This window comes from Durio zibethinus, chromosome 26 (assembly GCF_047325235.1).
Source record: "Durio zibethinus cultivar Kanyao isolate XHJ-2024 chromosome 26, ASM4732523v1, whole genome shotgun sequence".
Lineage (NCBI taxonomy): Eukaryota > Viridiplantae > Streptophyta > Magnoliopsida > Malvales > Malvaceae > Durio > Durio zibethinus.
The window spans coordinates 8,293,450-8,317,885 of NC_143187.1; the positions used below are offsets into that span (position 1 = coordinate 8,293,450).

The 24,436-nt window shown below is 33.3% G+C and overlaps 2 protein-coding genes across 4 annotated transcripts; one reads left to right on the forward strand and one right to left on the reverse strand.

The window, feature by feature from the left end:
* The first annotated feature begins 1,574 nt into the window (after nucleotides 1-1,574).
* On the forward strand, nucleotides 1,575-8,113 carry LOC111274932 (putative LRR receptor-like serine/threonine-protein kinase At1g53430). Its single transcript, XM_089755924.1, has 23 exons — nucleotides 1,575-1,979; nucleotides 2,115-2,186; nucleotides 2,341-2,412; nucleotides 2,539-2,610; nucleotides 2,703-2,774; nucleotides 2,882-2,953; nucleotides 3,034-3,105; nucleotides 3,191-3,262; nucleotides 3,360-3,440; nucleotides 3,530-3,601; nucleotides 4,171-4,239; nucleotides 4,420-4,488; nucleotides 4,713-4,775; nucleotides 4,862-4,897; nucleotides 4,996-5,048; nucleotides 5,378-5,766; nucleotides 5,854-6,046; nucleotides 6,152-6,295; nucleotides 6,401-6,525; nucleotides 6,606-6,816; nucleotides 6,897-7,134; nucleotides 7,243-7,393; nucleotides 7,477-8,113. The coding sequence occupies exons 2-23, from the start codon at nucleotides 2,167-2,169 to the stop codon at nucleotides 7,882-7,884; spliced, it is 2,754 nt and encodes a 917-aa protein (XP_089612050.1). The 5' UTR covers nucleotides 1,575-1,979; nucleotides 2,115-2,166; the 3' UTR covers nucleotides 7,885-8,113.
* Nucleotides 8,114-8,265: 152 nt separating this feature from the next.
* LOC111274935 (putative LRR receptor-like serine/threonine-protein kinase At1g07650) lies at nucleotides 8,266-22,683 on the reverse strand. 3 transcript variants are annotated; one of them, XM_022859971.2, is made up of 24 exons: nucleotides 22,484-22,683; nucleotides 22,047-22,224; nucleotides 20,620-20,691; nucleotides 20,437-20,505; nucleotides 20,279-20,350; nucleotides 20,125-20,196; nucleotides 19,909-19,980; nucleotides 19,720-19,791; nucleotides 19,569-19,640; nucleotides 19,361-19,432; nucleotides 19,196-19,267; nucleotides 18,359-18,427; nucleotides 17,965-18,030; nucleotides 13,215-13,280; nucleotides 13,075-13,110; nucleotides 12,943-12,983; nucleotides 12,372-12,748; nucleotides 12,103-12,301; nucleotides 11,611-11,751; nucleotides 10,797-10,915; nucleotides 10,444-10,654; nucleotides 10,132-10,369; nucleotides 9,379-9,529; nucleotides 8,266-8,922 (listed from the first exon to the last, which is right to left on the reverse strand). In XM_022859971.2, the coding sequence occupies exons 1-24, from the start codon at nucleotides 22,611-22,613 to the stop codon at nucleotides 8,575-8,577; spliced, it is 3,015 nt and encodes a 1,004-aa protein (XP_022715706.2). In that variant the 5' UTR covers nucleotides 22,614-22,683; the 3' UTR covers nucleotides 8,266-8,574. The 3 variants fall into 3 exon arrangements, with proteins under 3 accessions (XP_022715706.2, XP_022715707.2, XP_089612048.1); XM_022859972.2 differs by lacking the exon at nucleotides 22,484-22,683 and having other exon boundaries at nucleotides 22,047-22,366; XM_089755922.1 differs by lacking the exons at nucleotides 8,266-8,922; nucleotides 9,379-9,529 and having other exon boundaries at nucleotides 10,128-10,369.
* Nucleotides 22,684-24,436: the final 1,753 nt, after the last annotated feature.

A 24,436-nucleotide genomic window follows, 5' to 3' on the forward strand; every position in this document is an offset into this window, starting at 1 on the left:
TGTGTGGTTGACTCCAAGCAAACTACATACCCTATTGGAATCTTCGAGGTGATTTCTAAAAAAATTAAGTTGGGAGATGAAGGAGATTTTAGATTTAAGAATTCCTAATTGAAAAAGAGATTTATAAAAAAAAATGATATGACAAATGAGTAATGACAGATATACATCAAGAATAAAAAAAATTGCCGTTTTATTTTTTTTTTAATTATATATTGATTCATTGATCCATTTATCTATTTATTTCAATTCATTAATTTTTTTATATGAAATGTATTACTTGATTTTTATTGATGTTTAGTTATGCTTATAATCTTCACATATGAAAACAAAAAGTAAATTTGAAGGAATCAAATATATATGCCATAAAAATGGGATGGCATGGAGGTATATATTATACTTTGCAGAGTCTCAAAGTCGAAAGAATAGCATGAGCAATAATATATATGGGATTGTAGTGTTAATAAAGTTGACCCGTTGGCATTAAATGGGAAATGTGTTTTCCATTTAAAAGATGTCTTGGTTGGTGCCTGTTATTTTATTCTTAATATATGGTCAAGTTGGCAGAACATATAGTTCCCCTGTAGAAGGGGGGCTCTTGGAATTAGTATATATATGTAGGTAGAAAGCATGCAATGCCATGAAAACCAATAGGTGAGAAAGAGAGTAGTAGCAGTAGTAGTAGTAATCAAGCATTGAGGGAAAATATGTTGAGAGGAAAGCTGTTAATTATTTCTGTTGTTTTAATTCTGCTTCTGGTAGTAAGTCATGAAGCTCAAGCCATGCAATACGAAGCTCTCACTCAAACTAGAGTTGATCTAGACCCCAGTGATGGTATTTTTGTTTGAGCAACATAGTTGACAAGACATTAGTTTTCTTTTTTATGTCGTATAGGCTTAATTATTGTAGTAGCTTCTAATACTAGGCTATAGAAGTTGATCTGTTTCAGATTTTTAAAAATTTTTGATCTATTTTATCAATCATTAAATTAAATATTAAGATATTTTTAATATCTAAATATTTTGTGCGGGAAGACTAACATGTTTATATTTGCATATATGCTAGTGGATGCTATCAATAGGGTTGCTCATGCTTTGAGGTTGACTTGGGAAAGCGACGAGAGTGAATTCTCAAGTAAGGGTTGTAATTCCTCATCGAAGGTGCTCTGCGATTGCAGTTTCAAAAATCAAACACTTTGTCGGGTGACGAGAATGTACGAAAATCTCTCTTCATTTTATACTATAAAAAATGTGCGTGGAATATATTTCTTTTCAATATCAAAAAAAGAAAAAAAATGATTTAATTTGTTTATAACTAATCTTTGGTTGATGGAAATTTTAACTTAGCACTTACTTTTTTAAAAGAAAAATTTTAACCGTTCTTAGCTGTTTGACATTGACAGTGATTTTTCTGACATGCATCTAAAGGGTGAAATTCCTCCGGCTATAGGAAATTTGACCTGCCTGATCTGGCTGTAAGTATTTTTTTTTTAATCTCCTCAATAATTATGTGATTGATAGTGTTTTTTAATTTCAATAATCTATATTTAAAATTTAACCTTCTCAATTATAAATTTTTGGTATCGTCTTTCAATGACTGGAGCACCCTAAAAAGATTTTCCAGCTCTTTCTAAGAAAAGAATCAAACAATTATCCAATCAAGATAAAAATCAGTAGTGTTTGATTTTATCAAAATAGGAAATCATTGGTGTTGTCTCAATCCGAAGGATTCTAAAATTTTGTTAACCGAGTTTGATATATATACACATATGCATGTTCATGTCTAGATAATCATGTTCATGTCTATGACTATTTTCATTTGGGTAAATAATGCTTTAAAAGTATTGTTTCATCCTGTTTCTTCTTCTTCTTTCTTTTTTTTTTTTTTTTTGGTTGTTGCTGCATTTTCAGCGACTTGGGTTCAAACAGGATCCATGGAAACATTCCTGACTCATTAAGAAATCTGAATCAACTTCAATACCTGTAAGTTCCTTTGTTGTTCACATCCCATTAAAATCTGTCTACTAGCAAGCTACGTAGTATAACTCGTGTTATTTTGATCATTTCTTTTGATTTTTTGACATAAACTCCTAAGTTTACAATCCTAATTTATGACAGCGATCTTTCATCCAATGATCTGGAAGGGCCTATACCTGATTTCTTTGGCGAAATGAACTCATTAAATGTTCTGTGAGTACTCCAGAATTCTTCACACATGCAATTTTTTAGTCTTGCCATTTGTTTCCTCACCTTAATTTGTCATTATGGATTACGTTGTGAATTTATTTGAACTTTTTGACATTTTCTTTACTAATTTTTCTCTTTCATGGTACTTTTGTTGAAGTATTCTAGCAGAAAACTGGCTAAAGGGTTCAATACCACAAAATCTGGGCAATTCATCATCTATTAAAACTCTGTAAGTAGCAGAGTCCTGATCGTTTTCTATTCACAAGCATGTCATATATCATACCATGAAAATTGATCTATCCTAATTCTGCAAAATAGGTTTTTAGTGTATTATCATTTATTTTTTTGCTTGCAGGGACTTAGCAGAGAACCTACTTTCTGAAAGAATTCCTGAGAGTTTAGGAAACATTTCGAACCTTGAGTTCCTGTAATACCTTGCCATCACTGAGCTCCCATTTTCTGCAACTTCTTGCCTATACTAACCATTGCACCATTCTGTTTTTGACTTGCTTTCCTCAGGCGTTTATCTGACAACCAGTTAACTGGGACACTTCCTAAATCTCTTGGAAACCTACAGAATGTCTATCGCATGTAAGGTTTTCTTTTTCTTTATCCTCCAAGTTGAATAGAAACTGAATTTTCTTGAATTTGATTGCCTAACTGGCATGAATATATATTTGCTTTCTCTATAATTGCAGGGTGCTGGCAAACAATAAATTTCAAGGACAGTTGCCTCCATGTCTGGCAAATCTTACAAACCTAAGGCAATTGTAAGGGAAAGTTTTCCTCTTTCATGTTCCTTTATCTCGCTTCAGACTGTATCTTTGATTATTGGTTTTTCCATTTGCAGCAATGTTAGGGGGAATGAATTCATTGGTCCAATCCCAAGATATATTGGAAACTGGAATCAGTTAGAAATACTGTAAGCACCAGTTACATTTTTTATGCTGACTGAATGTTCTGAACTTTGATCAGAATATTTGCTTAGAACATTTTGGTTTTAACAGGATACTTCAAGGGAACCATTTTGAAGGGCCTCTTCCGGATACAATATCCTCCCTGAAGAATGTCACCGAGATGTAATGCTCTTACTGCAGCTGGATGGGTCCGAAATTTGAATTGAACAAATATCATTGTTTCTAACCTCTGATATCCTGTTTGGTGTTGACTGTCCAGGCGCATTGCTGACTTGTATGGAAGAAATGGAGAAGTTTTTCCATTTCCAGATATTTCAAGAATGATACATCTTGAAACTTTGTGAGTCTTATTTCTGAAATATTAATTAGCCTTTTATCAGGACATATTTTCTTTATGGTAATTTAATTATAACACTTGCCTTTCGTTAGGGTCCTGAGAAACTGTTCAATCAATGATTCAATCCCACGATATATTGGTGGTTTCCAAGCCCTAAGCCATCTGTAAGTCACTTTCTCTAGAACATGCTAGTTACTCTTGGATAACTGTAAAAAAATTCAAGTAACATATATATAAATAATGATATGCTGCGTAAAGTTGTGTTGGCCAATGGCCAAGGAGTAAGATCACGTTGTATCATTTTGTAGATGAGATGTGCTCTCAAAAAAGATGAACCTCTTTGACTTAGCTTCAAGTAAATTTTTAATTCCAGGAAGTAATCATCACTTTTCACATTAGTTTCTACATATTGAAATCTTAACAGGCAGATAGAAGATTCCTGCCACAATCAAAAGATTAGGTAACTTTCATTGATATAGATTTAAAAAGAAAAACAGTTTAACAGAGATGGAAATATTATAAACGAAGTATGACAGAGACATCACCTTTCCATATAGAAGTGAGCTTGAGCCGTTAATTATTTCCACTTCTCGTCATCTGAATTATTAGAGTATTAGATGAGAAAAGGGTTCTTTGCAATATCAGCAATAAGCAAGCATCATATTCTCTGGTATTTCTGGTTCTTTTTTTTTTTCTCTCTTGTTTCTCTTTTTATTTGAATTATTTGACGTAGGGACTTGAGCTACAACAAATTGACTGGTGAAGTCCCAGATTTCCCCGAGTATGGAAACCTAACAAATATGTAAGAGAAGTTGTTTTAGATTTGTGTTTACAACATTTTAAAACTGTGTTTGTTTTGATGTGAAACTTAGTTTAAAGAATTTAACTATAACAATTTTCTTTTATGTAATTATTCATTGTTTGAACATCTAGAGACAATTATGTTATTTGTGTGGTTAATGTCCTTTTACCCTTTTATCAGATTTCTTCGAGCAAATAAACTAACAGGGCCGATTCCTACATGGTTTTCCAACAAAACAGAAGCAAACCTGTAAGTTTCAATTTCATTTTTACTTTCACCAATGTAGATAATTTTGGTATGTAGTTTTTTCATTTTAAATAAGGAAAACCAACTCTAATTCTTGCAGCTGCAGATAGTCTTGAATTATTTCTTTTGAAAAATAATAAAAACAAGCAGTCTTTAAATATATCATAAATTGTTCTTGAGTTAGAAATCATTCTGTTTTTAACGATTTTAAGTGTGATGCTGTGCAGGGATTTCTCAGAGAACAATTTCACATATTCATCTATAGTAAATTACAGATCCAACAGGAATATGTAAGGCAAATGAGGAAAAGAAAATTACCCTTTTCTTTATAGCTTCTCCATTAATTATTACTTTTTTCCCATGCTTAAATTTTCAGGAATTCATTTGCATGCTGCTCTCCGTCAGTAGAGTTGTAAGCTCCGGCTTCAGCTTCTTTCTCCATTTTTTTCAAGCACTGGTATATATCTTGTTTGTGAATTCTAGTTCTAACCCATTTTTATATTTTTATAGGGATAATGCATGGCAAAGGAATAATTTCTCCTGTGATGAAGACAAATTGGAAAGTAAGTAGCCTTTTTGTTTCAAATTTGTAATTTCTTTCCTTCATTTTGTTTTTTTTTTTTTGTTTTTAAATAGGCAAGTTGCTTTTCCTTGTGTTAAAATTCCTATTTACTAGTTGTTTTAATGGCATTTTGAATCCATCATCTGAGCTTAATCCGATTACAAGGTACTCACTTTACTAAAACCTTGATTTCTGGAATAAAAATTTGAAAGTTCCAACCATCAGTAGGCCACTGTCTGTGGCTTAAGTTGTTTCATGTTGACAAGATGAGTTTCACTGCATTTGAAAAGCAACGTGTGTTAATCATCAAGAGCAAAATTTGGTTTGCAGATGATCGGTTGTATATCAATTGTGGAGGTGAGAAGGTAACAGCAGGCAGAGGTACATTTGAACGCGATACGCAACCGGAAGGAGCTTCAACATTCTATATCAGTGATGACAGGAAATGGGGTTACAGTAGCATGGGAATATATGACCCAACGCAAAGCAAGTCCATGAGTTACACACACTCTATTGAATCCCATGATGAGTGTGGATTTGAAAACAAAGACGCATCATTATACAAGACAGCTCGTGTTGCTCCAGTATCTCTGAAGTATTTTGGATTCTGCATGAAAAATGGCTTGTATATAGTAAAACTTGATTTTGCTGAGATCACATTTAAAGAGGAAGCTGAACATAAGAGCAGAGGAAATCGCCTTTTTGATGTCTTCATTCAGGTAACCTTTTTTTTATTCATTAATCAATCTATGAGAATTCATTTTATGCTAGCTACAAAAGTTGTACTTAGCTGATTGGTACTGCAGGGTCGAAAGGTCTTAGCTGATTTTAATATCAAAGATATTGCTGGAGGTCTAAATAAGAACGCTTCTCAGGCGTTTCAAGCAGAAGTCAGGGAAAACAGCCTTGAAATCCACCTATATTGGGCCGGGAAAGGCTCAAAACGTGGCCCCTTTGAGCTTTATGGTCCTCTTGTTTCCGCTATTTCAGTAGAGCCTGGTATACTCCTCTCCCAGCACACCTCTCCATGCTAGCTGGTCTGGTTTCCTTTCTTTTATTTTCCCCATTAATTTTAACAACTACCAACTTCATGTTTGTATGCAGTTGTAAAACCAGTAAAGCCTCCCAAAAAACTTTCTCCTTTAATTATTGCTGGGATTTCAGGATCCATTGTTCTATTCTTGGTTCTGATTTTTATTTGCCTCTGGAAAATGGGTTATCTTCGTGGCAAGGAATCAAAAATTGAAGGTAAAGACTTAATAAGTTAGAGTTAAGAGGGGTTTGGCCACTAAATTATGTTGTTGAAATGGTTCTTACTTGGTTGTTTTTTTTTTTATTTTTGGACACTATCAGCACAAAAAGAACTTATTTCATTGCCTGGTGGAGGACTTTTCACTTATCGGCAACTAAAAGTTGCCACGCAAAATTTTAACAAAGAAAACAAGATAGGTGAAGGAGGCTTCGGAGCTGTCTTCAAGGTATAGACCCCTTTTTTCTTGCTGCTTGGCTGTCTGTCAGCATGGTTTTGATAAGAAAGCTTTGATTTTGGCATAAACAGGGGGTGCTTCCCAATGGGACAGTAATAGCTGTAAAACAGCTCTCTGCAAAATCAAAACAAGGGAGTCGTGAATTTGTCAATGAAGTGGGCGTTATATCAGCTTTGCAACACCTAAATCTAGTAAAACTACTAGGGTGCTGTATAGATGAAAACCAACTACTTCTAGTTTATGAGTACATGGAAAATAATTCCCTTGCACATGCATTATTTGGTAAGCCTTTATTTAAACAAGCTGATACACTTATATATGAAGATTTCAACATACTTATTGCATAGCATATGACCAAGCAGGTCCTGAAGAACTGAGGGTGCAACTTAATTGGGCAATCAGGTCTAAAATTTGCCGTGGGATAGCTAAAGGATTGGCATTTCTCCATGAAGAATCCAAACTAAAAATTATTCACAGGGATATCAAGACAACAAACATTCTTCTTGATAAGGATTTTACAGCAAAAATATCTGATTTTGGATTTGCCAAGCTTCATGAAGGGGAGAAGACCCATGTCATTACTAAGATAGCTGGAACCACGTACTGACAGAAAACCATTTTATCTCTGCTGTTATGCCCTTCTGAAAAATGAATTTCATAATTTCTTTCTTGACCAAACTTTTTAACATTTTTTTTTTGTTCTTACAGTGGATACATGGCTCCTGAGTATGCCATGCGAGGCCATCTGACCAGTAAAGCAGATGTTTACAGCTTTGGAGTAGTCTTGCTTGAAATTGTCAGCGGACAGAATAGTGCCAGTTACAGGCCAAATGATGAGAGTGTTTACCTTCTAGATTTGGTAAGCCATATATTAACTTCTTCTCTTCACGTTAGAGGATTACGTTCCTGTTTATCTTGAAACTGAACTTGCTAACTCTGCAGGCTTATGTCTTGCAAGAGAAGGGAGACCTTTTAGCTCTGGTTGATCCAATTCTGGGTTCTGAGTACTCAGCAAAAGAAGCGAAAACGATTCTGGAATTAGCAATGCTATGCACTAACCCATCTCCTACACTTAGGCCAAGTATGTCTGAGGTGGTAAAAATTTTGAAGGGAAAGAGTCGACTTAATTATACTCCATCTCTTGCCCCCTATTCAGCTGATGGTTTTGCACGGGCCAAGGCCATGGCTAGCCGTTCATTTTCCAATTATTCCAGGAGCATGTCCAGGGAAGAGCCATCTAACCCTGCAAGTTGCGACTTTAGCATTAAGGAGGAAGAAGTGCATATCTCTGCCGATTACACCCCAGAGATCACTGATGAAACTGGAAGATCACCACTTAATAACGTCTGAATCGGTGTGGAAGTAACTTGCATATGTTATTTCAATTCAGACATTTGCATCTGTTATAAATAGGTTTATCTTACCTTAGTGGCTACTGTTTTCGATGTAGCATAACCTAAATAAGCATGGTTTTGTGTCTGAAAAAAATCACTCTTAGGATTGATAATAACTTGACGGATTTTGTAGCCTAATGTATGTCATAATCATTCCCAAGTTAATGAATTTTCTTACTTTACCTATCATGCTGCTAAGCTCTTTTTTTTTTTTTTTTTTTTTTTTTTTTGTATAGCTGAAGATTTTATCAAAGGTAGCAGACTGAATCTGCTACAAGCTGGTAGACCTCCCAGAAACAACAGCTAACTAACCAAGTATCTAACAGTTATGCCCCAGTTTCTACAAAGAGTAATAGTAGCTGATTGAACATAAACAATAGGAAAACAGCAAAACCGAGCACGAATATCCATTACGGTCCTTGTGTTTCTTGTGTTCTTTAAATTGGCTGAACACATTCTGACACTAAATGGTAAATTAATAAATTACTTCCTAAGACAGTTCCGTAATGGTCTAGCATTATGGTCTAGCATTTTACAATAGCACTACCTAAGACAGTGCTGTTCAGTTCTGTTCCTTTTACTTGTATGAATTAGAAAAGTTGCTGTCAACAAGAAGTTAACTACAATGAAATTCAAAATTATTCTTCTATAGATCGAGGGCAGATGTAGAAGATGATCCTATACATATAGAATCTGATGATTGAAGGAGGGAGTGAGTTTCACTGCTCTGGAGTATAACTTGATCGAACTCTGTTAAGGACTTAAACCTCATTTCATCACCATAAAGGCTTGGTTCCCGGATTATTTCATGAACATCAGTACGACCTTCAAACATGCTCACAACTGCAGACATTGTAGGCCTAAGCGCTGGTGATGGATTAGTGCACAACATAGCTACCTTTATGATTCTCATTGCTTCTTCTTTGTTAAACTTTGTACCCAATTTTGGATCCACTAGCTCCATAAGATTGCCTTTCTGTTGTAAAACAAGAGCCTGAAATCGAACATATATAAAAGGGGATAAAGATGAGAAAATGAAGGAGAAAATTAACAAAAAAAAAGGTTCTTTTCTCTTCTTATATCATCTTGGCAAAACTCGAAATTGCAGCCTTATGGTAAAGAATTTTATGAGCTTTAAAATATTACTTTTATTTTTCCCAAGAGACTAGTTTCACACAATCTATATGGTAACTGAATTTGATCTTCTGGTGATATGTATTTTCGTTCGGTGTTGTGCAAGTGTTTCAGTAAATACAAAGGATGCAATTTCATTTCAATGTGAAAATGATGTCCGGTTTGAAAACTGAATGAACGCAATTTGACTATGCAAAGAAGATATTATGCTCAATGTGACACACAACACAGAGACAATCGCCAAAGCAAGTCACCTGGTCTAAACTCCACAGAATCTTCTTTTAATTGCAAGGAAAGTAGTGAAGATCATTCTTACCCAGTCCAGAAGGCACACGTAATTTTCATTTGGTCGGTATTTCATGTTGTTCTTGCCAGCAACAATTTCCAATGCAACTACCCCAAAACTGTAAACATCTGCCTTATAGGTCAAATAGCCCCATAATGCATATTCTGGTGCCATGTATCCTCTGCAAAGATAAGTCGGCCATTCTGTGAGCTATAATTTCAGATGTTACTGGTGCATGATTTACTTCTGTTGCTAGCTTTATACATGTTTATGCTATGACTAAAACTACAACGATTAGTGACACTCTTTTAAAACATACTTACACACAAGCACATGCACAGACACATACAGTTCAATTCTGGAAACCATCTACTGGATTACATACTCGAAAAAGTTCCTTTAAAAGAGATTACCTTTTATGTGGATAAAAATTAGTGCAATGGTGTATGTATTAGAAATCCTAGTTACTCCTACCAAATATTGGAGCAAAGAATGTTCTTGCAACTTTACTTTCTGAGCAAAACTTCTCTATATGCAGAATTTAGGTGCTGCATTATTCTTGTATGTGTAGCAACTCAACTTTAGGGATAACACTAAAGCCAATATTTATTTACTATGCTCACCCATATATCATTAGAAAAAAGAAGGAAAAAATGGAGAAATGAATATCTTGATATCCAATTGATTTTGAAAGTTTTCAGTTGGATGCTCATATAGCCAAAGGATGGAAATTATCTAATTATCTTGCAATTATTGAAAGAATGAGAAAAGAAGGAAGCTCACATTGTTCCAGCAACTCTGGTGCTGATGTGGGTGTTTTCCTCTTCATCAAGCCTGGCTAGACCAAAGTCAGAGATCTTAGGATTCATGTCCTTATCGAGTAATACATTAGTAGCTTTGATGTCCCTGTGAACAATTCTCAGTGGAGATTCCTCGTGCAGGAAAGCCAGACCTTTCGCGATTCCAATACAAATCCTCTGTCTAGTTGGCCAATCCAGTATCAGTTGGACTTCTTCTGTACCTGTCATTGACATAAATCACCAATCAAGTGATTGATTCCTTTCTTTGTCAAATAAGGAAAGGCTTTAAGCTTACCAAATAAAGCATGTGCAAGACTATTGTTTTCCATGTATTCATATACTAGCAATAATTGATTTCCTTCAGCACAACATCCATATAGTCTAACAACATTTGGGTGTTGTAGACCAGATATCATGCCTATTTCATTCACAAATTCACGATTTCCTTGCTTTGATCTTGAAGACAGCTGCTTAACCGCAATTATGGTACCATCCAATAGTACGCCCTGGATTGAAAAAAAAAAGTGAATTTTCATATTTGCATCTCACTCATGCAAGTTTTATCAGTATTTTTCTTGGATAACAAGGAAAGGTGGGGGAGAAGAGAGTGAGTAGAGTGTTAAAAAATAGAGACGAGCTGTTTGTTACCTTGTAGACAGATCCAAAACCACCTTCCCCAATTTTGTTTGCTGCATCAAAGTTGTTTGTGGCCGCTTTGATTTGTCTCAAGGTAAATATACCAGTTTTCAGATCTAATCCTCTAAGTTCTGTTCGAGGAACAAGGTCAATATGCTGCTTTATATAACGGATACGTAACATTGATTTCTGGCTTAGTGTTTTAGTGCTTTTCAGAAAGTTAAATCACTCATGACATCTGAACGAAAGAATCAGATACAACAGCTGCAGATACTGTTTCTCCTTTGATTATGCAGAAAAAAGAATTTGTTACAGGATTGTGACTAAAATATTACTATTCTTTTATGCCCTAATTAAAACTCCAAGTTCGTCACTTCAAATTGGAGGTTTTTCTTATTTCACTATCGTCAGACTGTATAGGATACATATTACCTTAAAAACTACTGTCCACAGTTTCCACACCTCCTCTATGCATTTTTATGGTATTAGTGAACTTGATCAATCGAATCTCCGCTTTGAGTTTCATTTTAATTTAACAATGTTATTGACACGAGTGATGATCTCAATTTCTATGGTAAGTAACAGAGAACATAATTGATCATAACTATGACAAATCATTTTTAATCCTTGTATAGTTTCATAACACCTTGAAAAAAAATGACAATCTGAATGGTACATCTGTTCTGTAACTTCACAGCTACTCCTCTTTGTTTTACTTTCAGTTGAATTTAAAATAATAATAATAATAAAGTATCTAAAAGAGTGCAGTAATGCTACTATTGATTTTCTTCCCAAACATAAACTTGATGAAGTTGATATACATCACCTTCTTCCCTTGATATTCTGTCCCACAACAAGCCTTTCCACCAAAGAGCACCCAAAATCATGAGAACTAGGAGTAAAAGCAAAACTACAGCTCCAACCACAATGAATATCTTCTTTTGTCTATCATTTGGAGGTTTAAACTCTACAGAAAATCAACAAACCAATCACATTCAAGTTGGTTTTTTTATATGCTAGTTCAAAGAGGCATGCATAACTAAAGCAATCCAACAATTCAAATTTGTAAATTAAGTTATTACATAGTGAACCAAAAGCACAAATTTTCTGATAGATATAGAAAGCAATATATAAAATGAACCTAGCATTGGCCTTGCTTGAAGCTTCAATTTTATGAAATAACAAGTTATTCATTCTTACTCAAAGATGTTTGCATGCATCTTTTTTATATCTATCACAAAATGAAAAATATCAAGCTCAAAGAAAGATACCACTGTAAGAAGAAAAAGAAGGCCTCCATCAAGAGTGTGTAACTTACCAGATTTCACTGAGATAGCTGATATCAGGGGGCCATATGTTCCCCTCTTTGGGGCAGCTGCTGTCCCTTTCCCAGCCCAAAGAAAGCGGATCTCCAAAGTCTTATCCCTCACAGTAACAGCCGTAAATTCATGAATGTATTCCTTATCAACCCCTTTTGCTTTACTTTCAATGTTAAAATCCTCCAACCTGCGTGTTCCCTGCAACAAACTAATTCAATCAAATTATTGCTGCAGCATATAGGAGAGCATGTACAATGAGATTTAATACCTGGATATAAACATCAAATAACCGCCTTCCAAGACTGTAGAAAGAACTATTGTCTCTTATTACTATTTCTGCAAAGTGAAGTTTCACAGTATAATTTCCGTTTCCTAAGCAGCGGATATAATAAATGAGCGAAAGGGGAGACAGGCGTGCTGTTGTGTACAAGTCAGAGCCATTCATCCTGAGTACGGATACGTTATGTGCTACATAGTCATCCGAACTAGGGTTCGTATCCCAGAAATGTCCTGTGCTACTAACTTCCCAATTGGATCCCGTGGGAACATATTTTGCTGCACCCCCTTGGTCATAATCTGCTTCATAGTTAATGTTTCCTATAGTAGTTTTTCCCCCACCACAATTTATATACAAAGAATATTGATCTGCATGGAAACATAGCAAATTAGTGGTTATTAGATATATACAAATTAACAAAAGAAATGTGAGGGAAATTTACAGTACTGTTGTCATCGGCAGGGTCTATGTAGGGAGCACCAAAATGAGGGAGAATATCAAAGTGTGCATGAAAATATAATTGAAGCATATAGTATGTTTTGATCAAAGAAATGTAAATTACGTTTTGAACACGGATAGCTCTGCAGGCACTCACTGAGTTGTCTGTATGATGATAGAATAACAAAAGAAATCAATTTATGTGAAGTAGCACGGGGGTTTTATTAAACAAAAAGTTTGGTGAGTTGGAGCTTACAAACTCTTTCCTCCAGTAGAGCTTTTGAACAAGTTTCTGATAGAACAACAAATAGTTTCTTTTCTAAGTTTTGAAAAGTTAAAAAGAAAGGATATGCATTTTGAAAGTTCAAGGAAAAACTTGGAAAAAATTGTTCTTACAATGTTTCCCGACAAGTGGGTAGTACTGAGTCTTCTGAAAAATTATTGTAAGAAAGATCTACCGCACTGCAAAATAAACATATATTTCCTTAACGATATTATAACTGCATGTTACATTGTTTTGATAAGAAATAATAGCTGCATCTATGAGATCTTGACAGAAAAGCAAACACTATAATTCGTATATAGCTAACTGAACATTTCAATGGATGCTACTTCAAGCTTACTTAGACAGTTTCAAAAATTTATGAACTTGCGGAGTTAGATCAAGTCCACAGTTTATTTTCCTATTTTATCTTTTAGACAGTTGTGAAGACATATTAGAATTGATCACTAATGAGGTTTTATTGGGCTACATAACAGAATCAAATATATACGTAATAATGATTCATCTACGGCATGCTGTATGTTGCAGCATTCCAGACTCTTCAGACTTGATCTCTGGCCAGGCCACATAGTTAACATCACTTTTTCATTATACCAAGTCGGGGTAGAGCCAAACTGAAGCTGTTTGAAATTGAAGACTAAGAATAGATATCTGTTGCCATGGCATAAGGGGGTACTTGGCCCTTTAAATGGCATGTTATCCATAAAACCTACGCTTATTAGTACGCGCGCATATTTTTTCATACAAGAATGTAGGAATGTAAATTTGTGCCAAGAAGTTATTAAGAATACGTGAAAATTTAATTTTCATTATTACTTGATTAGTTCACTTTGTCTATTTTAATTAAGTTTTTTATATTCAGAATGATAAGTGATTTGAGTAATTACATCAAATTTATCAGATATTTTTTTATTCTATATAGAGAGTAAATTATTCATTTGATTAACTATTTTAATGCACGAAAATTTTGGACTTTAATGCTGAGAATATTCAATTTTTAGCTTATATATTTTCATGCAATTCTAGCACTGTAATAAAAAAATATATAAAAATAAAATAATTTTATTCTAGAGATTTTTTCATGATATTAGAGCACGATATGAACTTTTGAAAATTTTTACTCAAAGTCCAGCATGACCAGTCGAAAAGAGAGTTCGACATCGGAGGTTATCTCTAACCTTGAAGCTAGCATTTTCCAATCACTACAAAATATTACAACTACTATTCAAACATGTTCTTTATCACAAAAAGGTAATTTTTTAAGTGTCTTGAGTGTAAAACTAAAGAAATCAAATTCATATATTGTGGATTTAGGAGTTTTAGACCATATGACTAGGGATGTATCCGTATTTAGTAAATACAACACATGTCATGAAAACTTTACAGTTTGAATTGTTGATGGGTCACTTTCAAAAGTGATCGGTACAGATTTTGTTATTATTTTCAAAGAAATAACATTTGATTCTGTTCTGTTTATTCCAAATCTAAGTTGTAATTTATTATCTATAAGCAAACTTACAAGAGACCTTAAGTGTGTTACTAAATTTCTTCCAAATATGTGTGAATTTCAAGATTTGGACTTGGGGAAGATGGTTGGCAATGCTAAGATGTGTGTAAGATTCTATATCCTAAGAGTTAATTATTCTGAAAAACAATATTAAAAGATCTCTTGTGTGACTTCATCCTCCTGTAATAATAAAGATAGTACTATCATTTTGTGGAACTATCAGTTAGGTCATCTAAATTTTTTGTACCTCAAAAGGTTGTTTCCATCACTATTCAATCAAAATCCTAACAACTTTTAATGTGAAGTTTGTCAACTATCCAAACATACTCGTACCACATATCTTAGTCAGCCTTATAAATCATTCCATTCATTTTTAATGATATACAGTGACATTTGGGATCCCTTCAAAGTAAATAACATTATTGATCATATTAGGGTTATTTAGGTATTCCTTATGAAGGAAAAATCAAAAGTGGGTAAGCTATTTCAAAACTTCAACAATATGATCTAAATTCAATTCAAAACCAAAATCCAAGTGTTGAAAATCGATAATGGGAGAGAATATTATAATTCAATTCTTAGATCATATCTAATAAAGCATAGTATAATTCATGAAAACTCATGTGTAGACACTCTTCAGTAGAATGGCGTTGCTAAAAGAAAGAATCGACATTTATTAGAAGTTGTAAGATCCCTCATGATGACTACCCATGTACCTAAATATTTTTGAGGTGAGACTGTTTTTACTACTATATATCTTATAAACAGAATGCCTTTTCAAGTCTTAAAATTTCAAAACTCTTGCCAATTCCTTTTCAGTTCCTATCCTCACTTTCGAATCATATTGTCTATTCCCATTAAATTGTTTGGATGCATTTCATTTGTTCTTACCAACCAAAAAAATCAAAGCAAACTAGGTTCTAGATCCATCAAATGCATATTTCTTGGATACTCTTCGAATAAAAAAAGATACAAGTGTTACTCACCAATAACAAAAAAAATTCTACCATTCCATAAATATTACCTTTTTATAAAATCAATCTTACTTTCTAAAAACTGTCATTCAATAGGAGAATCCAATCACACGAGAATATCAGCTTTAGAAAGATCCTATTACCAAACCACCAAATACTTCTCAAACTCCCTTTCAAGTCCAAAACATCTAACCAGATCCTCCAAACCCAAAGTCCACACAAGGGAAAACAAATAAAGAATTGATTGTCTATTCAAGAAGACATAAAACTGAAAGATCTAGGAGAATGGACATCTTCAAAGGAAAACCAAGAATCCGAACCGATTCTAGAGATACTTGAAATCAACATAGGTAACACTCTTATTGAATCTAATTCAATTGAATTTTTTGATGATTTTGATCAATTGATTGCTCTAAGAAAATGTGTGAGATCATATACTCAACACCCAATCGTAATATGGTTTCTTATAAAGGTTTATCATCCAGTTATTGAACTTTTGTTACCAAACTAAATAATATACAGATTCCAAATAATATTCATAAAGCACTCATGCAACCAAAATGGAAGATACTATTTTGGAAAAAATCAAGGCCCTAGAAATGAACAAAACACAAGAGATTTCAGAATTACCCAAAGGGAAAAATCCAGTTAAGTGCAAATATATTTTTATTGTCAAGCATAATGCAGATGAAAGTATTAATAGATTTAAAGCTCGCTTTGTTGCAAAAAGGTTTACTCAATTTGGTGGTGTTAACTATGAGGAGACATTTGGTCCATTTGCTAAACTTAATTCAATTTGGGTGTTGTTATCATTGGTAGCAAATCTAGATTGGCCACTCCAACAATTAGATGTCAAAAATATATTTCTTAGTGGCGACCTAAAAGAAGAAGTTTATATGAAAATTCCCCAAGGATTCGCAAATTGAGACAATTTTAGTAAGGTATGTAAGCTTTAAAAGTCTTTATATGGCCTCAAATAATCCCGATGTGCATAGTTTGATAGACTAACAAAAGTGATAAAGAAGTATGATTTTTCATAATGCCAAACTGATCACAACATGTTTGTCAAATACTCATCTGAAGGAAAAATAGCCATTTTTATTGTCTATGTGGATGACATTATTCTTATTGGAGACTATATGGAAGAAACTAACAACCTAAAGAACCTCCTAGCCAAAGAATTTGAAATCAAAGATTTGGGATACCTCAAATATTTTTTTGGCATGGAGGTAGCTCGCTCAAAGAATGACATCTCTATTTCTCAACGTAAGTATGTCCTAGACTTACTAAAGGAAACTGGAATGCTTGGATGCAAACCAGTTGACACCCATATGGACACAATAAATAAGGTAGGAATGGAAGAAGGAAGTCCACCAACAGATAAGGGCAAATATCAAAGATTTGTTGGGAAACTCATATACCTCTTTCATACAATACCAAATATCAATTTTTCAGTTAGTATGGTAAGCAGATTCATGAACAACCTAACTGAGGAACACTTAAATGCTGTGTATCAAATCTTATGGTATCTTAAAAAGAGTCTGAACAAAAGGTTATTTTTTAAGAAGACATCATGCTAAAATGTTAAAATTTACATTGATGCCAATTGGGCTAAATCCGTTATTGACCGAAGATCAACTATTGGTTATTGTACCTATGTGTAGGGAAATTTGGTTACTTGGCAAAGCAAAAGGTAATCTGTGGTGGCTAGAAGTAGTGCAGAAGCTGAGTTTAGAGCCATGTCTCATGGCACATGTGATGGAATTTGGCTGAAAAGAGTGCTCAATGGAGTTAAAGGTATTTGCAGAAGAATCCATGAACATATTCCACAACAACAAAGCTACCATAAGTATAGCAAAAAATCATATTCATCATGATAGGGCTAAACATGTGGAGATTGATCGTCACTTCATCAAAGAGAAGATAAACGAAGAAATTATTAGATTAGTTTATACTCCCACATGCCTTTAAAGTACAGACATACTCATTAAGGCTTTCTATTGAAACAACTTCGAGAATCTGAAATTTAAACTGGGCATGATTAACATCTATTACCCAACTTGAGAGGAAGTGTGGGAATCTAATTTTCATTATTATTCAATTAGTTGACTTTATCTATTTTAGTTAAGTCTGAGTGATTTAAGTAATTACACCAAATTCATTAAATATTTTCCTATTATATGTAGAGATTAAATTATTCATTTGATTAGTTGTTTTAATATATAAAAATCTTGGATTTTAAGATTGAGAATATTTTAATCTATATATTTTCATGTAATTTTAATATTATAATAAAAATATATAAAAGAATAAAATAGTTTTATTCTAGAGATTTCTTTGCTATATTAAGGCATCATAAAGATGGAACTAAACATGAATTACCTGCGACTATTTGAGCTCTTGATCCAGTCAGGAATGGGACCGCTGAGTGAGTTGTTTGTCAAATACCTATTTAGTTAGCATCATAATCACGTTATAATTAAAACGCTCACTGCTAGAACTTTGAAGCTTGAAATGTCGTAAAAAAAAGAACACAGAAAAATATAGAGGTTGAATATTTTACAAGATTAAAATATAATGCTTCAAGCCTTTCCACCCATGGAAGGCTAAATGCCACCCTTGGTAATTAGTCTACTTTATAAAGATGATAACAGAAGATATGCTTAGCATCTGAAACAATTCCTCCATGTGAGCTTCAGATAAGGAACGGAGGAAAATATACTGGGAAAACCTCAGTGAATCATAAGCATGACACTTTTGATTATGAAATGCTTACATGTACTCAATCTTTGTTGGATTCCCAAAATTTGGAATAATTCCTACTAATCTGTTGAAACTGAGATCACTGCAAGAAATTAGAACAGAAAAGAATATTTATTCACTGTTGGTGTAATGCATTTAGTAGGCAATATGCTCGCTACTTTTTGTGAAGCTTCAAGTCATATAAACATGAAAAAGAAGCATAACAAATAAATAGTTGATTATCTGTTTGATCAACGCAAATCTGAACTACTGTGAATGTCGATTAAAATTTAAAATATCAATTAACTTCATAAACAAGTGCCTGAAGCTCTAAATAAATATTAAGCATGGAAGGTTGCCAAGCAACAAATAAAAGGAAGTCTATCTGGAACAGACCTAATCACGAATTGTCAAGTTCAGTGAAAATGATATGTTCTGGGAAGATTTTTGTGTTCATAGGGCATCTTGTCATTACTTTAGAGCTGAAGCATGAAGATTTGACATCACTGAATTAATATGTTCTGGTTGGTGTTGCCAACAGTAATAAATTCCACAGAGTACAAAACATTGGGGTTATGAGCAAATTCACTAAAGGTTCATCTTAAACTCACTTTAAGTCCTTCAAAATAATAATATTTCATTCCTAGGATTTCTTCAGGTGCTTTTTCTTTGTTTCATTTTCATTTCCTCCTCTTTTTCTTTTTTATTTAATTTTATTGGGAAGGAAAAAGGAGACAGAGGGAAGTGAGTGAATATATGTAGCTAAAACCAACACTACATGATGAAATTGTTAGAAGTGAATATATTATAAGAAATATTATAATCTACAAGGCAGATAGTTGCAACTAGAATACAGGAAGAGCAGCTTTACATAATTCTTAGTTCTGACAATTCTGATAAATAATCAGGTATTTTTCCAGATATGCCACAGCTCCTCAACATCCTGCAACATAAATTAATTCCATTAAAGACCAATTACAGCAAAGTGTACATTCTTCTGAGTTTCAAGAATCTTATTACTGTAGAAATAACTCACAAGTTTTGTATGCTTTTCATGTTTCTTAAGGATGGAAACTGTGAAACTCCTCCATTTAGGTCACTAATTCTTCTGCATGAAATTAAATCAGAATACATTTGTAAAGGTAACAAAAGCTTGTTTATAAATCATAAGTAAATATCTTATCTTCCGAAAGGAACTTATGGCATTCATGGAGATTGTGACCTAAGAAGGCATGCAAACTTACAGTTCTGTTAAGTTATTTAAGGAAAAGATGCTAGGAGGAATTGGGCCCTGAAAACCACTGGCTTGGATCTCTCTGTTAACCAAGAATAAATTAACTACAAAAAATTGCACTGGAAGCCTCCTGAAAGAGGAAAGAGGAACAAGATACTTACAACTTTTGGAGTTGTTTCCAATTTTGAAAAAAATCAGGTATCTTTTCAGTGAAGTTGTTGCTGCTAATCCTACTGCACATTGACAAACATGAAAATGGGATTCAGTGACATCAAAAGCCGAACTTTTGTTGACAAAATCTAATACTGTAGCCATAACACTGAATAAGCACTAAGGTTACAAGAACTCACAATTCTCTTAACTTGGTCAAACTTGTGAGAGCCCAGGGTAACGTTCCTTTGAGATTGTTAGCATTAAGAACGCTGTAGTCACCAATGGAGAAGACCAAATCAGTGTCAAAATGGTTATACTCTGGGATTATTCAATCTGTTAGATGATATCTTTTGAAAACTAAAGAATTCATGCATAGACAATCTGTTCGACAATGAAGGGAAAAAGGGACCAACAGCTTCTCCAAGTTAAACAATTTCCCAAGTTCTTGTGGAATATGTCCAGAAAAATTGTTGCTCTCAAGGGTCCTGAACATGCAGCAGTCTATTAAAACTTTACACCAAGGAAAAAATGATAAGTAGAGATGAACAAAAAGATAGATGAACATACAGATTTACGAGTGTGGTAATATTCCCTAAGTAGGATGGAATAGGTCCCGATAACCGGTTGACAGTAACAGACCTGAACATGAATCTCCAGAAAAACCTCAATGAATGTGTTACACAATTACTAAAAAAACTTAAACATGAATTTCAAACGTCGCTTACAAGCTCTCTAACTTTGTAGATGTCCATTCGCGTGGTATTGTACCATTCAGGTAGTTCCGTGAAAAATCACTATAAAGAAATTAAGAAAAAAAATCCATTAACAAAAACAGAAAAGGGCCACCATTTGGAGTAATTTTTAATATCTAATGTTAATTAAAACACAGAATTGCGAGCCCTTCTTACGCGACCCTAATGTGCCGTAGCTTCACCAACGATGGTGGAAGTACACCAGGCAGATCCTGTCCTCTAAGATATCTGCAATATACAAGCACACAAGAACCAAGTATTATTTAGCTATATATATATATATATATATATACACTGTATGTATAAACCTACTAAAAATGGGTATAAGTGAATTTCCATATCAAAGTAATCACTGTCCCATTGTTTTTAACTCTAGAGATCAGAGGGGCATGTTGAGGGCGTCTGAGAATGCCAGTTTGCAGTAACTCATGCGAGCAGAAGCTCAACCCTCCATTACATCTTAGTAGTAAATGTTGGGAATATTGACCTAAATCCCATAAGAGATTTGTTTGAGATTTGTTAGAGATTTGTTTGGGATTTATCAGATATTGCTTGATGGACAAGAAGACTTGCAAAAGAAGAATTTCAAGAGAAAGAGGATTCTTAATAGGTAAGTTTGACTTGCAGGAGAAGAATTCTAAAAGGAAAGGAATTCTTAATAGGTAAGTTTGACTTGCAAGAGAAGAATTCTAAGAAGAGAGGGATTCTTAATGAGCAAGTTTGTATGGTTATAAATATGTGAAGTCTCTACAGGGTTAGGTATGAGAAAAAGATGTAAGAGAGTTGTAGGGTTTTGTGGGATAGACACCCCATAGGAGTATTGGGGCTCTACGTCTTATGGGTGTGTATGTTTGTTTGTGAGTGGACTAGAGGAGACTGAGAGGGTCCACATAGATATGATGTATGGGAGCATATGGGCATGTGTTTGGTTATGTTGAAAGAGTGCACAAGGGTTTGGGTTTGTGTTTGTTTGGGTAGAGAATACTTCATAGGACTAGAGGAGATTGAGAGTGTCTTATGAGTATTGATTGTTGAGTGAGGTTGATGATTTGATGTATGTTTGTAATTCTCTACAACTAGTGGATCTTGTTTCTCATCCGTGGATGTAGGTCAGTTGGACCGAACCACGTTAAATTGTTGTCTCTTGTATGTTTGATTTATTATTTGATTTCGCTTCCGCTGGTGTGATTGGATTGAAGGCTTTTAGCCCAACAAATGATATCAGAGCTGTAGTATTCCCCAACAGTAAATTATCTTAAACTTCTCGAAAAGAAATATATACTAGTTCAAAGATTGTCCCCTTCAACTCTACATATTATACCCAACTAGTGAAGAACAACATACCATAAGGTCCGTAACTACAATGTGAATGGCTAAGGTTGAAATTAACACTAGAATTCCAAATAGTTACGATTTATGAGAACAAGTGCCAACCAAGTGCCCAAAACCCAAAAACAAAATACAATCGGGTCTCGAGGTCGTGGGCTTTGTTGGTAGGAGCATGAGCCCTAACCCATGATCCCAGTCAAAGTCAAGCAGACAGTAACTACTAACCAAAAGTAGTAAATATGGAGCATACGTACATGCTATCGACGTGGCAGACATTACCAGGGAAGGAGCAATTACAGAAGAGAGTATTATTGTACAATTTCCTTGGATCTATTTCTGCAGTTCTCCAGCTTGAGTCATTACTGCAAGGGTCTACACTGAAATCCCAGTTTGTTTTCCCTAATTGTATGGCAATTTCACGAAGAGCACCCACTGCAGATATCAAACACTCCGGTTCAGTTAAACTAATCATCTAAACAATATGCTCAACGTTAAGGCAAAGCAAAGGCTCAAGAACAATTTTTTTCTTCCCTTTGGTGCTGTATAGCAACGAGAGAACCAATTATATAGTGTTTCCATAGGAAGGAAAATGAGAACAGGAGACCTTTAAAAGTGGGAAGAATCCAAGAAATGAACTTGAAAGGTGAAGGAATATTAGAAAAAGAATAGTTCCAAAAGCCCACTTAATTACCTTCACCACTTGCTAGCTTTCCTGCTTGTGCTTCAATTTTGAGAGCTAATTCCATCGACATCAACATGATTAGCAGCACAAGCATGCCTGATATAAGCTTGGTTCCTAACATATCACCGGCTCTTTCCATCCTCACATTCACCACCCGTTTTCACACTTCCTTGGGCTCCCTTTTAGCAAATTTATATATATTAGGAAAAAGATTGAGAATTTGGGATAGAATATGGGTTCATTTTATACTGAATAAGGTGGTAAAAAGTATGTAAGATACATATTATGGATAAAAAGTCCAATCAATTAAACATTCACGTTAACAAAAATAAAATAAACAATCAATTAATTACACAAAAAAATAATAATTTAACATAATTTGATTAAATTAATCTACGTTCACGAATAAAAAAAAATTATTAATTATAAAAAATTATAAAAAAATAATCAAATCAAACACTAATAATCAATATTTATATACCCTTTCAATCTCTTTTAATTTTATGAAATATTATCAATATAAATAAACACATACTTATGTACATCCATGTATCATCTCATTTTTCTTTTAATCCATTCAAATATACACACCTAAAAATATTAATTTTTTTTAATCTCATGAAATGTCTATCTTATAAAAACTTATAACTCATTTATATCTTTTTTTATATATATAATTAATTCTATAAAGATTCCATCAATTTATAGGCAAATAAATTTATTTATCAAAAATTTTTTAAAAAAATTTTTTTTTTTAATTTTTTTATTCATTAAATAATATCTAATCAATTTTAAATAAATTTTTTAATAAAATTTGAGTCATACTTCTAATAATATATATTTTTATAGTGAAACGTAAATCAAATTAATTGTAGTGCTAATATAAAAAAAAAAAAATATTGGGTTCTAACTCCAACATAGTTGCCACAAGCTGATCTTTCATTACTTTATATCTTTGCCGGTTGGGCTTACTGCCATTTGAATTTATATAGATTTATTACATGCTGACGTGTACTCAGTCTGTATCCTGAGTTAATGCATGATTTTGATTTTGATTTAACATTTGGAATTCGTTTGCAGAAGAATAAACAAAAGGACAAAGATACAATGTGAATGAAATGAAATTAAGGAGAGAGAACTACTTTTCTTATTTTCTAGAAACGAATAAAATATAAAAAACTATTATTTAGTCTTTTAACTTTTTTAACAGGCTTATATAATTTAAGAGTTTATATTTTATATAAAATTAATTTATACGTTATCAAGATATTATTTTATTAATAAAAATATTTTTAAAAAAACTTAAGTTTTTGTGTATTTATTATAAAAATAATAAAAATTTATATTTATTAAGTAATGAAATGTCATTATATAGTTCATTGATTATGTATAAAATTACATATTAATAATATATCAAATATAAATAATAATTTAATTGAATAAAATATAGAAGCAAATAAGTTCTTATTAGCATTTCTGTTATCACGATTTATTTGTGTTTGGATTTAGGGTTTATTTCATTAAATGTATTATTTTATTTATCAGAGTCAAAGTTTTGTCTTGGTTTATTTCATTTCATTCACATTGCTCTGTACTAAACAACTGGAAAATAATTTTTTCCGTCTGAACTTTTTTTTCTCCTTTTTCTTTTTTTTCTTTTTCTTACAATTGGACACAGTACTAATCAATATGAAACTGACATCTCAATTATGGCTATTGCATGGTTTCAGTGGCCTCTGTCAAGTGGCAACACATGTCGCAGTCATAGATTAGTACAAAAAACTTGGACCATCTCAAGCATATTATTCAGATGTGACAATGAAAAGAAGAGAGGAAAGTAGGGTTAAAAATGAAACTGGAAGTATGGATGTTGTTTGCTCAAAAGTACTGTTCAATAAGGCAGGCATAGTATATATAACAAACTTGATTGAAAAAAAAAAAAATCAAATTTACAACAGAAAA